The 14,751-nt window shown below is 39.7% G+C and overlaps 1 protein-coding gene across 1 annotated transcript in view; it reads right to left on the bottom strand.

Annotated features, from left to right (window-relative positions):
- Positions 1-5,361: 5,361 nt before the first annotated feature.
- The window catches only part of dip2ba (disco-interacting protein 2 homolog Ba), a 74,802-nt gene continuing 65,412 nt past the window's right edge, over positions 5,362-14,751 (bottom strand). The window contains exons 25-38 of the mRNA XM_053481819.1: positions 12,247-12,327; positions 11,942-12,065; positions 11,616-11,737; positions 11,413-11,524; positions 11,189-11,298; positions 10,416-10,546; positions 10,033-10,201; positions 9,735-9,905; positions 9,445-9,506; positions 9,301-9,358; positions 9,134-9,208; positions 8,786-8,960; positions 8,408-8,531; positions 5,362-7,493 (exon numbers count right to left, since the gene is read on the bottom strand). Of these exons, the coding sequence (XP_053337794.1) occupies positions 7,241-7,493; positions 8,408-8,531; positions 8,786-8,960; positions 9,134-9,208; positions 9,301-9,358; positions 9,445-9,506; positions 9,735-9,905; positions 10,033-10,201; positions 10,416-10,546; positions 11,189-11,298; positions 11,413-11,524; positions 11,616-11,737; positions 11,942-12,065; positions 12,247-12,327 (1,767 nt within the window). The 3' untranslated portion in view covers positions 5,362-7,240. The remainder of the gene's footprint in view (positions 7,494-8,407; positions 8,532-8,785; positions 8,961-9,133; positions 9,209-9,300; positions 9,359-9,444; positions 9,507-9,734; positions 9,906-10,032; positions 10,202-10,415; positions 10,547-11,188; positions 11,299-11,412; positions 11,525-11,615; positions 11,738-11,941; positions 12,066-12,246; positions 12,328-14,751) is intronic.

The raw sequence follows: 14,751 nt of genomic DNA, 5'->3' as shown, positions 1-14,751 counted from the left end.
CCTCCTCCCCTAACGACTTTATTCCCCAACTGCTTGGACTTTTAAAAGTTTAATGATGTTTATTATATAGTTTTTCACAATTGGTTAAGGTGACAGGTTTTAATGAGACGTATTTAGTTTTAGATTTTAAACAAATGTAATTAATAGTAATTAGGCATGTTGATTCATTACATAAAAAAATTGTATTATTTATTATTTATTTTTATTATAATCATTATTATTTTGCTGTAATATCCACAACCCATTTCCCTGACTTTTTGTTATGTCAGGGCTGGAAAACAATCACATTAAGGAATTACAAATTATTTTTAAATTATTTTTATAGGTTAATTCTGAAAAATAGTCATTTTTATTTTGGGGCAAAAAATAAATTTAAAAGAATTATGCATTTTAAGTATTTTATTTGGAGCTGGAGGTTTACCTGCGGATAAACATACCTAGAGATCCTGGTACCGTTACTGTTGTTGGGCTGTGCCTCTGACACGCCCACACACTGTACATGTTATATGACATACAGTAAAAGCTGTGATTACCTGGTCACCGCCGAGTCAAGTCACATCGAGTCAAGTAGGCTTTTATTGTCATTTCAACCATATACAGTTCAGGTCAAACAACATTCCTCCATCACCAAGGTGATACTCACTCACTCACTCATCTTCTATACCGCTTTATCCTGTATTCAGGGTCGCGGGAACCTGAAGCCTAAGGCCACGAGGCGGGGTACTCCCTGGACAGGGTGCCAATCCATCGCAGGACACACACACACACATTTACACTCTCACCTATACACAACGGGCAATTTGGAAAGGCCAATTAGCCTAATCTACAGTACATTTCTGTGGACTGTGGGAGGAAACCGAGAACCTGGAGGAAACCCACCAAACACAGGGAGAACATGCAAACTCCATGCACACAGAGTCGGGAATCGAGCCTGGCCGGGAATCGAACTCAGACCCTGGAGGTGCAAGGCAACAGTGCTAACCACTACCGCCAAAGGTGATACATACAACATAAATGAACAAAACTAACTAGCTTACTTGTTAAACCCAATTAGCTGACTAGCTGAGAAAAATACAAATTAACACCATAAATTAATAAAACTATTTAAAACCCATACAAAAGACAACAAGACAATAAAAAAAAATCTGCAAACAAGACGACACAATGCAATACTCTGTGATAATGAGTATCTCTTTGAGATGATGCATGAAAAACAGTAAACATTTCTTTTTAAAGTAGTAGCAAAGATAAAAAAAAGTTTTTGTGCAAATAAGAGCTAATAAATATAAAGATTATGCAAAAAGAGGTGTGTCATTTACATTTACATTTAGGCATTTGGCAGACGCTCTTATCCAGAGCGACTTACAAAAAGTGCTTTAATGTTTACAACATTGGATACATACTTACACTGGGTTAACTAGTGTAGTGTGTCCAATCAGCCAGAATGGTGGTGGCTTTGCGGATGCAGCGTGTGATATAGATGTCTGTGGTTGTGGGAAGAGAGACCTTGATGATCATCTCGGCAGTCCTCACTATCATCTGTTGGGTCTTGCAGTCCGAGATGGCACAATTCCCAAATCAGACAGTGATGCAGTTCCTCAAGATGCTTTGAATTGTCTTTCTATAGATGATGGTCGGAATCGGTGATGAAACCTGGGCCTTTCGTCAGCCTTTTCAGAAGAAAAGACCCTGCTGGGCTGTTGAGGGACCAGGTGAGTCTCTCTGCCAGGTGGACACCAAGAAATTTGGTGTTCATGATGATCTCCACAAAGGTTGATTTGGTCGCTCCATGTCCGCCTGAAGTAAACAACCAACCACCGCCCAAACAAATAAAAAGATTCATAGATGCTTTATCCATTAATCAGAATTGAGCAGGGATGAAAATCCCTGTTCTTCTTTTATTACACAACTGACACTGTATATCAGATCATACTTCAAAAACTACTTTGAGACTTTAGTTATTATAATAAGGCTAGAGGCTCACTGAAATCCTCTGCTTACCTGCTATTCTAATCATTAACAGATTAGCCAATTGCAGTTTAGAAGACAACCACAAGGTGGGATTAAGTGGCAAATTTCCACTGCATAAAGGGTTAAAATTGATTTACATTTACAGAAGACCTCAAGCTCAGTACAGTGATGAGACTCTTAGCTGCAGTTAAACATAATTTGAATGATGCAAATGTTTTAAAGAAGGCCGTACTCTACGTCTATGAATAATCATGATGGTTGACGTGTCTCAGAACTCACTGCAGTCGTTTTTGTGAACATTCACAGAATGTTATAAAAAAAAAAAAATTCCCCGGTTTGCCTTGAACAACCCTTTTAACATGTATACGTATATTTTTAACATATACAGGGGTTGGACAATGAAACTGAAATGCCTGGTTTTAGACCACAATAATTCCATACAGTCTAGGGCCTCCTTTTGCGGCCAATACACCATCAATTGGCATCAACATATTCAACAGTCTTGGGAATAACAGATACAAGTCCTACAGAGTGGCCAGAGGGATCTTCTTGCAGAATAGTGGCCAGGTCACTATGTGATGCTGGTGGAGGAAAATGTTTCCTGACTCGATCCTTCAAAACACCCCAAAGTGGCTCAATAATAGATGTAGTGACTGTGCAGGCCATGGGAGATGTTGAACTTCACTTTCATCAAGCCTCTCTGTCACCAGTCTTGCTGTGTGTATTGGTGCATTATCCTTCTGATACACGGCATCGCCTTCAGGACACAATGTTTGAACCATTGGGTGCACATGGTCCTCCAAGGACATGCTGATCTAGCACAAGTATTGGGCCTAGGGAATGCCATGATATTGCAACTCAAACCATCACAGTCCATCCCTATGCTTCACTCTGGCCATGCCACAGTCTGTGTGGTACGCTTCTTTGGGGCTTCTCCCGGATGTGGGAAAGACAGTGGAGGTGGAATCATCAGAGAACAATGCATTTCATATTGTCCACAGCTCAAGGTTTTCGCTGCTGGCACCATTGACACAGACGTTTGTCAACTGACCAATGGTTTGGCTATAGCAGCCAGGCCATGGGAACATGTACAGTACATTGACCCTGTGGGGCTCCCAACAAACAATTTTGGTGGAAACAGGAGAGTTGAGGTGCACATTTAATTTTGCAGTGAATTGGGCAGCTGTGGTTTTATGTTTTTTGGACGCAATCCGGGTTAGCACCCGGACATCCCTTTCAGACAGCTTCCTCTTACAGTTACTACTGTTGGATGTGGTTCGTCCTTATTGATGGTATGCCGACATATTTGATACATCACAAATACTTGCTGTCTTGGTCACAGATGCGCAAGCAAGACGCACTCCAACAATTTGTCCTCTTTTGAACTCTGATATGTCACCCATAATGTTGTGTGCATTGCAATATTTTAAGCAAAACTGTGCTATTACTTTGCTAATTAAACTTGCACATTCTGCGAGTAAGAGCAGAGTGTGAATCAATAAAGATTGGCCACCAAGCTGGTGAAATTTAGCCATGCAACCTCCAATCTAATTTGAAGAAAGTCAAAGAATTATGCTAAAAATAATACACGATCAACACGTCTAAAAATACTATTTTAAACTTTCAGCTTAAAGGCCCATAAAAGACCCTAAGTTCAGATCCACTTCTGAATTTCTGCTTTTTTTTTATTAGAAATGCACAGTTTCACCCATAACGATATAATAAACACAACCAAGACATAAAGCTGCACATCCTCCTACCAGGATGTTTTTGTGAGAAATCTGTCAAACCCACAGGGACAGCAGGAGAACATGTAAAAACACACCCACGTCAATGTGATTTTAAGAATAATCCACCACACAAATAATACCTGGTGTAACATGGTCCTGCAGCGGTCCCTTTTTAATGATGGATGATGTAGAGGACGAGTCAGCATGGGACCAAAAATTTCAGGAACTGTACACCTGTGTGTCAAATTTCTGACATTGTATATTGTATGCCAAATTTATTTAATAGTAATTAATTCCTATCTATTACCTAATGATAGATATTACTGTTTCATATCATTACCTAATAATTTTTAGGTTTAGTGAACAATTAGAACTGCACAGAATCATGGTTGATATTTAAATGAATAAGGACCTTTAGTTTTACTTAACTTAATATTACAAAAGTGGAAAGAAGGATGTACAAAAGCTATAAAGAGGCCTGGTGACTATCCCAGGGCGTGAGGTGGGGCACACCCTGGACAGGGTTCCAATCCATCAGAGTACACATGTACATACCACCAATTTAATGAAACACCATTTAATGTACTGTTATGTCTTTGGACTGTGAGAGGAAACCCAGAGCGTACATGTTGGTATCTGGGCTTCAAAAACATTGTAAGACAGAATTCTTTAAAAAAAAAAAAAAAAAAAAAAAGGGTTACATTTCACGGTCCAGTGCATGTGCCCATTGTAGGCACTTTTGGTTGGGTCGGCATGGGCACTCTGGTCGGTTGCATGGCTACACAGGCCCATATGCATCACTTGCGCCCATGGCCTATTGATGCACGTGGAGAGCGAAGGCTAGCCCATCTGGTCATCTGCCCAACTGCAGTATAAAGTAATGCCTGCTATGACAGAAAGGTGCCAGAAGGGGTTTATGGTGTCACATAGTATCTATACTGGGGAAGTAAGGATCAGAACTGGAGCATGAAAGAATGTGTTTTCCAATCAATTACATTTTCTTCTATAATATGTGACCAGGCTGGCGCATGGAAACTAGATAACACCTGGATGTACTATGGGGAGAAGACAAACAGGCAGAGGAAGTATGATGCTCTGTGCAATGTTCTTTCCTTTTAAAACCATGGGTCATGCAACTTTGACACATATGACCTACCTAAACATTGCAGCATTCGTTGTTCATGGTTTCGTTATTCACTGATGGGAGTGGCGTCTTTTGGACAAACGAGTCCGAGCCATGAAGGACCCACTTCAAAACCTACAGGACTTAAAGGATCTGCTGCTAAAGCCTTGGTGGTAGACACGACAGCACACCTTCAGAGGTCTAGCAGAGTCCACGTTTTGACATGTCAGACATATTTTAGTGGTACAAATAAGACCTAGGCATTATTAGGCAGGTGGTGTTTATGTTATGGCTGATGGACAGAGCGTGTCCATTTTTAAACCTCATACTGTATATGAACTGCAGTCACAACAGTAATTATTTTGTGAATGGGTTATGTGGCTTTGTTGTGCTAAGGAGGAAGAAAATTTAAGACATCAGATGGATCCATCACACTTTTAAACATAAAACCTATGAACATCATTCAATTGCAATTGTACAGGGACACTCAGACACTTTTGGTTATAACAGAAATGGAGAAAAAAAAAAAGGAACACATTGTCTATTTAATCAGTTTAATTAAATGATCATTCAGCTCTGCATTGAAATTAATGGATTTGGGAGAAAAAAAAAAATCCAGTCCATCAGAAGTCTCCTAAAGGGCACTAAAATTAAAAAATCAGTTCTCATACTAATTCAATTTGCAGTTTGCCTGAACAAAATAAACCAGAATTAGCAGCTGTAAGTAGAGTCCACAAAAAAAGAGAAAACTTCTTATCTCACAGATTAAACTGTACAAATGGATTTGCATGTGTTCGTAATGCCAGGAAGTAAGTTTCGATGGTTTCTGGTATTAATGGTCACATGACTCTGTGCTAAAATGGACATAAACATGGAACAGCATGTAAACAGTAAAGCGATGTAAAGCTGGTAAACTAAAATCAATCCTTAAATATTGGCATTTCTATTAACAATAAGGGAACGTAAAGTATTTTTTCTCTCTTTTTCTTTTTTTTTTATTTTTACAATACTGCCATTATGATGGAATGGATAATATGTGCACACACATTAACTAGAATTTCAAAAGCACATAGAAATTAAAAGACAAAACGTGCAACTTAATGGTATTTTTCCTCAAAGACAAATGTGTGAAATAGTTACATTTTTTTCCATTTATAATTCTTCTTTTGAAGCTAGTGATGAGAAAAAACAAAAATCCCATCAACTAAAAAGATCAGTCAGGTTTAGGGGACCGTGATGACAAGTCTGTTTGATTATACAGTAACACCCAGTGAGACACTACGATTAACCTCACACACACAAATGCGAAGCCTTCCAGATATTCACCAGTCCACAGTCCCTTGGATACCAGTACAAAGTATAAGTACAGCAATACAAATAAAAAGGATAAAACATACTTATAAAAGTAAAATTTCCACAGGTTTCATAAGGCATGAAGTTTATCTTGAAATTTTCCTTTCACCCTAAGTGTATATTAGTTCACTGCATATAAATTTCAAGACAGATATCCAGTATGTCCGAATCGACTTGTGCTTCCTGTGAGGATCCTTTAAAAGCTATTTATCACACTGGTTATCAAGCGCTGTGCATTACTGTTGGCAATATGAGTTATAAAATCTATTCTCGTGCGCGCAAACCAACCGTTTGCCTTTCTGCTTTAAAACATCCAGTAGTTCTGAGTAAAAGACAAAATATATGTGAACAAAGCAAATTCTGCGTGTCAAACTAGCACAGCTAACGGCGCTGGTGATCCTGCTAATACTCAACCATGTCCGTCTGGTGTTTTGTCCACAAGGGGAGAAAAGGTGTGTGAACTTCAAAGTGAGCACCAATAAGGGGTTTGAGAAGCCCTCTTAAATCAGGACAGTATTTTGCCCTTATGAATGATGCATAATGTGATCCCAGACTGCACCAACTCACAGTTTTCTCCCCAGATGGACAAAGAAAATGTGTCGCAAGACATCTTTAAATTTGTTTGCACTTTTAGAATGAAAAATGAAGGACACCCTCCCCCACAAAAAAAAAAGGCTCAAGAGGAGGAGTAAAGTGCAAGTTTATATGTTAGCCTCTCCAGTCTTCGGTCTGGACTCAAACCAGAGTGCAGAGCCATTAGAGCCGGTGGTATTGCCTGTCTTATTGAAGAAGCAATCGCAAGTGAATAACGTGCAACTTTTTTTTTTTTTTTGCTGTCGTGCTCTTTAAAATGGCCGCTGGCAAAGTTGCGGGTTAAAAAAACACGGTTCAGGGTTAACCTGTTAGTCTAGCACAAGGAGAAAAGAAGCACCTGCTGCCTGTCTGAATTTGCATCTCATGTTATCGAGAGGCACAGAGAAAATTAGCTGAAGGCTCTTTGCTTGGGAAAGACTGGCGTTCTTCTGCTATTTATTTTGGCTCCCCTGAAGAAGCTCCGGTCGGCTCACATGTTGTAGGCCACATAGATGGGGTCCAGCTGGTCAGCCAGGAAAGAGTCCCGCAGGTGCATGCGCTGCTTCTCTCCCCGAGAGTTGATGGGAATGACGCCGGGATCCACCACAACCACCACTCCGACGATCAGGTGGTGCTCCTCTAGAACCACTCCGGTGATCAGGGGCACCAGATCCAGAGCTTCTTGCTCGGAGCTGCTCAGCTCAGCCACCACCACCAGGAGGTTGGTCCAGGTGAACACGGCACTGTGGGGAAGAGGTCGGAAAATAGGCGTCAACACTCAGCAATGACTGATGATAACCTGGAGTACAGGATTTTTTATTTGTAATTCCACACATTTTTAAATTAAAAAATTTCCTTGTGTACCTGAATACATTATACAACGTACAATATTAGGTTAGTGTAAAGAGTGTGTAGACATGAGTTTGCATAGCACGTATTTAATAATAAAACAAACTATAGAGTGAACTTAATGATAATCAGTACAAAAAAAAAGAAAATGGGAACGGCAAAAAAATTTAGTTTAAAATTGAGTTAAATGGAGTGACAAAGAGCACTGACTGCAACATGAGAGATTTGGAAGAGTGAAACAAAACACATTTCATAGAGAAGATAAAGTACATGTAAATGAGCAAGACAAACTAGACTGTCGAAGACTGCTGAGAAAGCATATTTGTTTTTATCTTAATTCTCAACTGTCCAGTTTGGGTGAGCCTGTGCCCATGACAGCCTCAGTTTCTTGTTCATAACCTCTAGAAGCTTTTGTGTGAAAAACTGTTGTGTGAAAATTTTGCATTGGCTGACTAAATAACTGCATGATGCTGAAGGTGCACATATGAACACGTATGCTGGAATTAAAACAAGCTGTTTATACTCATTTAGTTCTTTGCCTTCTAAATGTAATTGAATATTGTATTATAATAATGTAGAATATGTGGTAAAATGTAAAATGTTGAATTCTGATTTTTGTAAATGTTAGTCAAGTAGTGAAAGTGAAATTATGTAACGCTGTATGGCGTTATAAACAACACTTTTCTGGAATAGCATGTTCGGTAAAATTATTTACGCCCACTGCATGAGGCTATCGGAACGTGTTATTAAGAAAGTTTTGAGAAACGTTTGACCGGCAGTGCACGAGAGCCGTGTTCTGCACTCTCACCTTTCCGCAATGCTGCGATGTGCCCGTGATATTGATGTCTCGATGTCGATGGGGTGATAGCGCAGACCACGCAGCTCCAACGTCTCATCCAACGAGCCGACCACAAACAGCGCATCATGACGATCTAAAGCAGAAGAATTGTATAGTATGTTAAGTTTATATTTGTATTCCTAGCGACGGGGAGGAATTGGCTACAACTAATATTGGGGAGAATATTGGAACCCCCCCAAAAAAACAAAAAAAAGTTTATATTTGTATAGCATGAAATTTCGCTAGAGCTACATTAAAAAAAGATCGGTTTTTAAAGCTTAAATGTTTAGTGTGCAATGAAAGCGATGGTAAATGGTAAAGCGTTTTCTTCTGCTTTCAGGGTCTGACCTCCAGTGGCATCCAGCAGCTCGGTTCTCCTGATGAAGCCCAGGTACCCGGTCCTGGCCCATAGTGTCTGAGTCTCACCAAAGCTCAAGTGTGTGTTGAAGTGATCAGCCTGCAGGTTCTCCTCTCCATAAATGGTGTAGTAGCCACTGGCATTGTGAGGGCTGTTCACCCAGATCTGTCACAGAACAGAACAGTTAGTAAAAAAAAAAAAGAATTAAATGAACATCTAATGAACAAATAATCTTTTTTTCTTGTTGTTACAGTTATTGCTGTTTTCATTACTGTTACTATTAATCTACTGCTACATCACATATTTTTATCTTTTTAAAAAAGATTGAAATGTGTTACCTCGCCCAGATGCGAGTCTCCAAGTGGTCCTTTAGTTTCCGGGTTCACGATAATGACTCTGACTCCTGGAAGAATCTGAGAGCAAACACAGCGTACACTTACATTTTACTCTGGTTTATTAACATTGTCGTACACACGGCTAATTTAAAGGAAGCAAAGATGCTTACAGTTCCTGACTCCATGAGGGGCAGACTCTGAGGAGCTCCTCTCTCCACCAGTCTTACCCTGCAACACACCTTTAGTTTAGCATGCATGTCTACTTTCAGATTAAAGATTGACATCACCCGGCTGAGGCGGATCTTCGTCCTTACCTGTCGTGGCGGAGGGATTTCATATCTACGTAAACAGTTGAAGGATCTGGACCAGCCGTTCCCTGTTCAAAACAACATAAGCAACATGATCTCAAAGCACACACTCGACATCTACAATAATCTAATATGATAAATCAATATTTATCTAAAGAAATATCTAACTGTTCAGCATCATTTACAATATTTATGTCAATATGCGAGTTATATTAATAATATTAAATAATACATATATAATATTACAAATTGGTGGTTATTCTAGGATTTGCGTTTATATAGTTGCATTTGCTGACCTGCAGGCCAATGGCCAGGTTGACTCTGGAGCCGAATGCGGTGCTGACTGCGCGTGGTGAAAGTCCCAAGTCCTTAAACAGCTTGGAGAAAGACTGTGTGAGCGCCAGCCGAGGCCTTTCCTCTGCCACTACAACGCAGCTCCTCACACATGACAGATTCACACCTCGCGTCTGCAAAGAAACACAACCATCAGTCACACGCACAAGGGAACTGATACAGTACCCTCAAACGCTATTAAATAAGTGTGAGATACACCATATGCTTGAGACAAGTGTGTGTGTGTGTGTGTGTGTTCACCTTCAGAACCTCGGTCTGCGTTCCCAGGCTCTTGGTGCAGAGCTCCATGACGGAGTAGGAGCAGAAGGTGTCTCTGATCTTATACTGACTGAGTGTGCTCAGCCACAGAGGAGGAGAGCCCTCCAGCTCCATTGGGGGAATCAAGATGGACTGATGACCTGAATACACGCTGTAGGCACACAAACAAGGAGAGAAAGAGAGAAAGAACATGATGCAAAGGTCAAAACGTAAAAGTTAGTCCAGTCAAGCTTCGTGTTCAGTGTAGGCATATCATAGTTGCACTACATGAACACGTTAATCAATAGAACTTCACAAAGACAGTACAAACCAAAATAAGGACATGTTCATGTTTCTAAATTTAGTCGTTTGGGGTTGTGTCTTACCTCGAGAGGCACCAGAGAACAAAGCCAAGGCCGCAGTAGGGGTCGAGGCAGATGGCCACCTGTCTGGAGGAGTAGAGCTCACACTGGAGCTTAATGGAGCGACAAAGAGCACTCACTGCAGCGTGAGAGATCTGCAAGAATGAAACAAACATTATAACATAACAAAACAAAACAGACATATTTCACTGTCTTATAAGCACGTTTCATTTAGGACTAATGTCTTCCCAGTCACTGCTGTTCAGGTGTGAATATATTACATGTTGATTTGTAACCGCTTGTGATTTGCAGCGTGTAGTGATTCAAAGACAAAAATTCACTTCTGATAAAGAAGTAAAGCCAGCGGTTCATTCGTGGCTTACAACTCAGCTGTAAAAAATTTTAATGAGGGAATGCGAAAGCTTGTTGACAGATGGGACAGAGTATATTGAAAAACAAGGAGATTATGTTAAACTGTTCATTTTTCTTTTCTAAAATAAAATAATAAAAAAATAAAATCTACTACAGAGTGCAGATAATTTGGACTCATCCTTGTGTGTATATATATATGTGTGTGTGTGTGTGTGTGTGTGTATAAAAACACTAAACAACCTGGACTTCGCTTACAATTGTTATTTTTTAATATGCAGAACAGTAAAGCTATAAAAAAAATCCAAATGATGTGTAATTTTTTATGTTTATTGATATACAGACACACTGAAGGAAGACTGCGTGATCATTAGTGTGTGGAAATATACTAAAAAACAGCAAGGTTTATGTATGAATGTTATCTTTACCTTTACGCCTGTCAGCATGCCAGTGGTGGACACGCTGAAGTCCAGATAGGCCAACATCTCAGGCGTGGGAGGTTTATAGATATTAGGCGGCCTCTTCTTTGGAAGATCATCTGTACAAACAGGAAGACAGACATGTGAGCGAGGGAGTGAGTGAGGAAGTAAGTTAGTAAGGGAGACACTCAGACACTGTGACATGTTCATTAGGAATGAGTTTCTGCTATTACCCGTGTCTATGATAGTGGGCCACGTCTTCACGTTCACACTAGCTGCAGCTTCTTTGGATCGTAAAGTCTTCATGAGAGCCTGAGTAGTCAGGATACAGGCTGCTTTGCTCACCTACAGAGAACAACATCCGTGGCATTTTACACACGCGAATATTTAAGGAGGCAATATAGAAATTTGTGCGAGGGTTGTGTGTATGACTCACGTCTATGATCATGCGCACGGTGGGAAGCGTAGCCGCCAGGTTTTGGGGGTGAGGAGGCCGGACCGTCACCGGTATACAGCCGGCGTACAGACAGCCATAGAACGCGGCAATAAGGTCGATGCCTTAAAGAAGAACAAGAGAAAAATGTCAGACTCACAGCACAATTATTAAATTACAAATTAACTTATGTAGTGTACAAAGGTCTGTGTCCATCACTAGTGTCCTAATTGGAAAAACGTAATCTGTCCCAGGTTTAACTCCTAATAACTCTACGAGACTTTAGGGTACTGGGTGTCACGTTTAATCTTCAGGTGGGAATGCAGTACCAGGAGGGTAGAGTAGCACCACGTTGTCTCCAGTGTTGATGCCTCCTCGCTCCTGCAGCGCTGCTGTAATCTTCTCAGCTCTTTTGTGAAGCTGTACACATGTGGCTGTGCTTACTGCTGCCCCCTGGAGGACAAGATGGTAAACAGAAGGGTAAATGTTTGTGTTTAATTAGTACAGTTCTAGGGAGTTTAAAATATAAATCCATATTTCTATTATATGTTTCCTTTCTCTCTCTTTATATACTTTTCTGAGGAAACTGGTTTCCTAGACTGGTGAGTAATGCGTATTGTGCTTTCTCACTTACTTTGGCATTGAGGACCATGTAGAGGACGTGATCAGGGTCACTCTGTGCTCTCGACTGCAGCGCCTCTGACAGGAACTGATGCTGTAATGCAGGAGGGGAGAGTCATCATGACTCATCATAAAACGTTAGAAATATAAGACTTATTCTTGACTTTATTACCTTACATAAAGCTTCAACATTTAGGCAATGCGCATATTCTCAATATTACATTTCATGAGAAAGTATAACCAGAAAATACAGGTTGAGACAAAACATTTAATGCAATAGTTTGGTCAAAATTTGGATTTCACACAGTTTTCACCCTTTGCCACAAATTAAATCAAACATCCAAGACATATTTGGGGCCTGAAATGTTCTTCTATATTTCCTGAAACCAAAAATCGCAATTGTTACGCTCTCATGAAAGAACCATAATTTAACAGCTAATGTACTGTTTTATAAATAACTTGGGTGGTACTGTCGAGGGTTTAATTCCTGCACTTGGGTCTGTGCGTGTGGACTTTCATGTTCTCCCTATGCTTGGTGGATTTCTTCCGGGTACTATGGTTTTCTCCCACAGTCCAAAGATTAAGCTAATTGCATTCCCAAATTGCCCATTGTGTGTGCGCTCTGCGACCGATTGGCATTCCTATCCAGGGTATACCCTGACTTGTACCCACGGTCTGCTGGGAAAGGCTTCAGTGGCCCACGACAAGATGAGTAGTTTCGAAGATAAATGAATTAATAAATGGATAAATAAATAAACATCATAATCTGTATTAAATTTTTTTTAAAAGGAACTTGATCATTGAATTTGAAATGACACTGAAAAGTAGGAATAAAGTAATTCAAAACAGCTGCTACGACTTTTAGCTCTGTAATGTCTTTTTTGTCTATTTTACAAATAATATACATCATTTCATAAGAGCTTTGAAACCATATAGGAAAGTTTGTCTGTAAAAACCGCAAACTCATGTATCCAGATCACGCAATGCTGAATTAATAGCTCCAGTCTTGCCTTGATTGTTAGCTCGATTAGTCTTACAAATGAATCTGAAGGAATACATTTCAGACACGAAACCGGCCTTGGGTGATTTGACCTCAGTTAGAGCAAAGGGGTGCACAAACTGTACAGAGGTCATATTTGTCCAACCTATTTCATTGCAAAACACAAACACATAATCGAGGAAGCAGCATTATGAATACAAGGTGTGCGTGTGTGCTTCACACTGCATGTCACACACCACATACACACAGAAGCAGGAAAGGCAAGCTCATGCAGACAATGGGCATCGCAAAACAGCCCTTATAAATTGGTGTACGTGAGTGTTTCTAGGGCGCTAGTTAAACTTTAAATGCATTATACTGTATATTCTTTAACAAAGTTGGTAACCTTGCTTCTGTTGCATTTCCAAGTACGTACTGTATATATCCATAAACTAATTATACTACAAAAGGTAGCAGTTGTTTTGTCACCACTTTACAAGTGTAATTTTTATGGTATGGTACATTTACTGTAGGGTGATTCCATCTCAAATGAACCAGTGGAAGAGAAATTTTCCACCATCACCTCTCAGATTTTGCTAATTTTTTCACCAATTGTTGATATTGCCATGAAAATAAAAACCCCCAATTTTTTTGTCCCAACTCCCACTCGTTAAAAAATGGCAGCCATCTTAATTTTTGGCCTCAAAGTGCTTTAAGACGTGCCACGCCCCTTTTTGAAATCCTCTTTTCCTAGATAACTCACTTGCTGTATGTCATATGGAGGTGAAACTGGGTATATTTATGTAATTTTTTATGTAGATTCAGATTCCGTAATCAGAATTTGGCTATCTCCTGTGGTTATGGAGATATTTCTGAAAAAACATTTTTGGGGGGTACCCCTTTTCGACCCCCCAGAACCCAAGGTCTGCATGTATATATGTTACTCAAAAAAATAGGGGTTACTTCACATCACCTTATCTTGAAAATAAATAAAAACCAGAGGTGTGTTATGCCCTGTTTTATAGAAATCATCAAAAATGAATTGTCCAGGTTTTGCAAATGTTTTACGATTTGATACACATTTTATATACAGAGAATGTACATGGATCTACACAATAGGCCTTATGTACCAGTAAATGTGTTATTTTATGGTGGTACATGTAAGATACATGTATCACTGTCAAACAGTATCCTGTAACTGAACCATTCAGGTTCATACTGATCAGAAAGTTGAATTATCTCCAACCAACTCCATGAGTGACCTCGCACTCAAGGAACTTGAGGATGATTGCATCATCTTTTTCTTCGTACTAATTGAGTGTGTTTCATTTATGTTAATTCTTTTACTGAATCTTTCCAATGTAGTTTGTGGTCTTAATCACAATCTGATTACAAAGACTTAATGGCAAAACTTGTCTGTTCTTTGGATTCTCGTGACTATATGTTGCACAGGCGTGAGCAGTGGCCCCCAATCAAAACTATCTAATTATCTTAATTAGGGAAGGGCAATATGGCCAAAAATATTTATCACGATATATA

The sequence above is a fragment of the Clarias gariepinus genome, chromosome 22 (genome assembly GCF_024256425.1).
Source record: "Clarias gariepinus isolate MV-2021 ecotype Netherlands chromosome 22, CGAR_prim_01v2, whole genome shotgun sequence".
NCBI classification, from domain to species: domain Eukaryota; kingdom Metazoa; phylum Chordata; class Actinopteri; order Siluriformes; family Clariidae; genus Clarias; species Clarias gariepinus.
The sequence above is the reverse complement of the archived record's forward strand: the minus strand, read 5'-3'. Positions and strand labels throughout refer to the sequence as shown.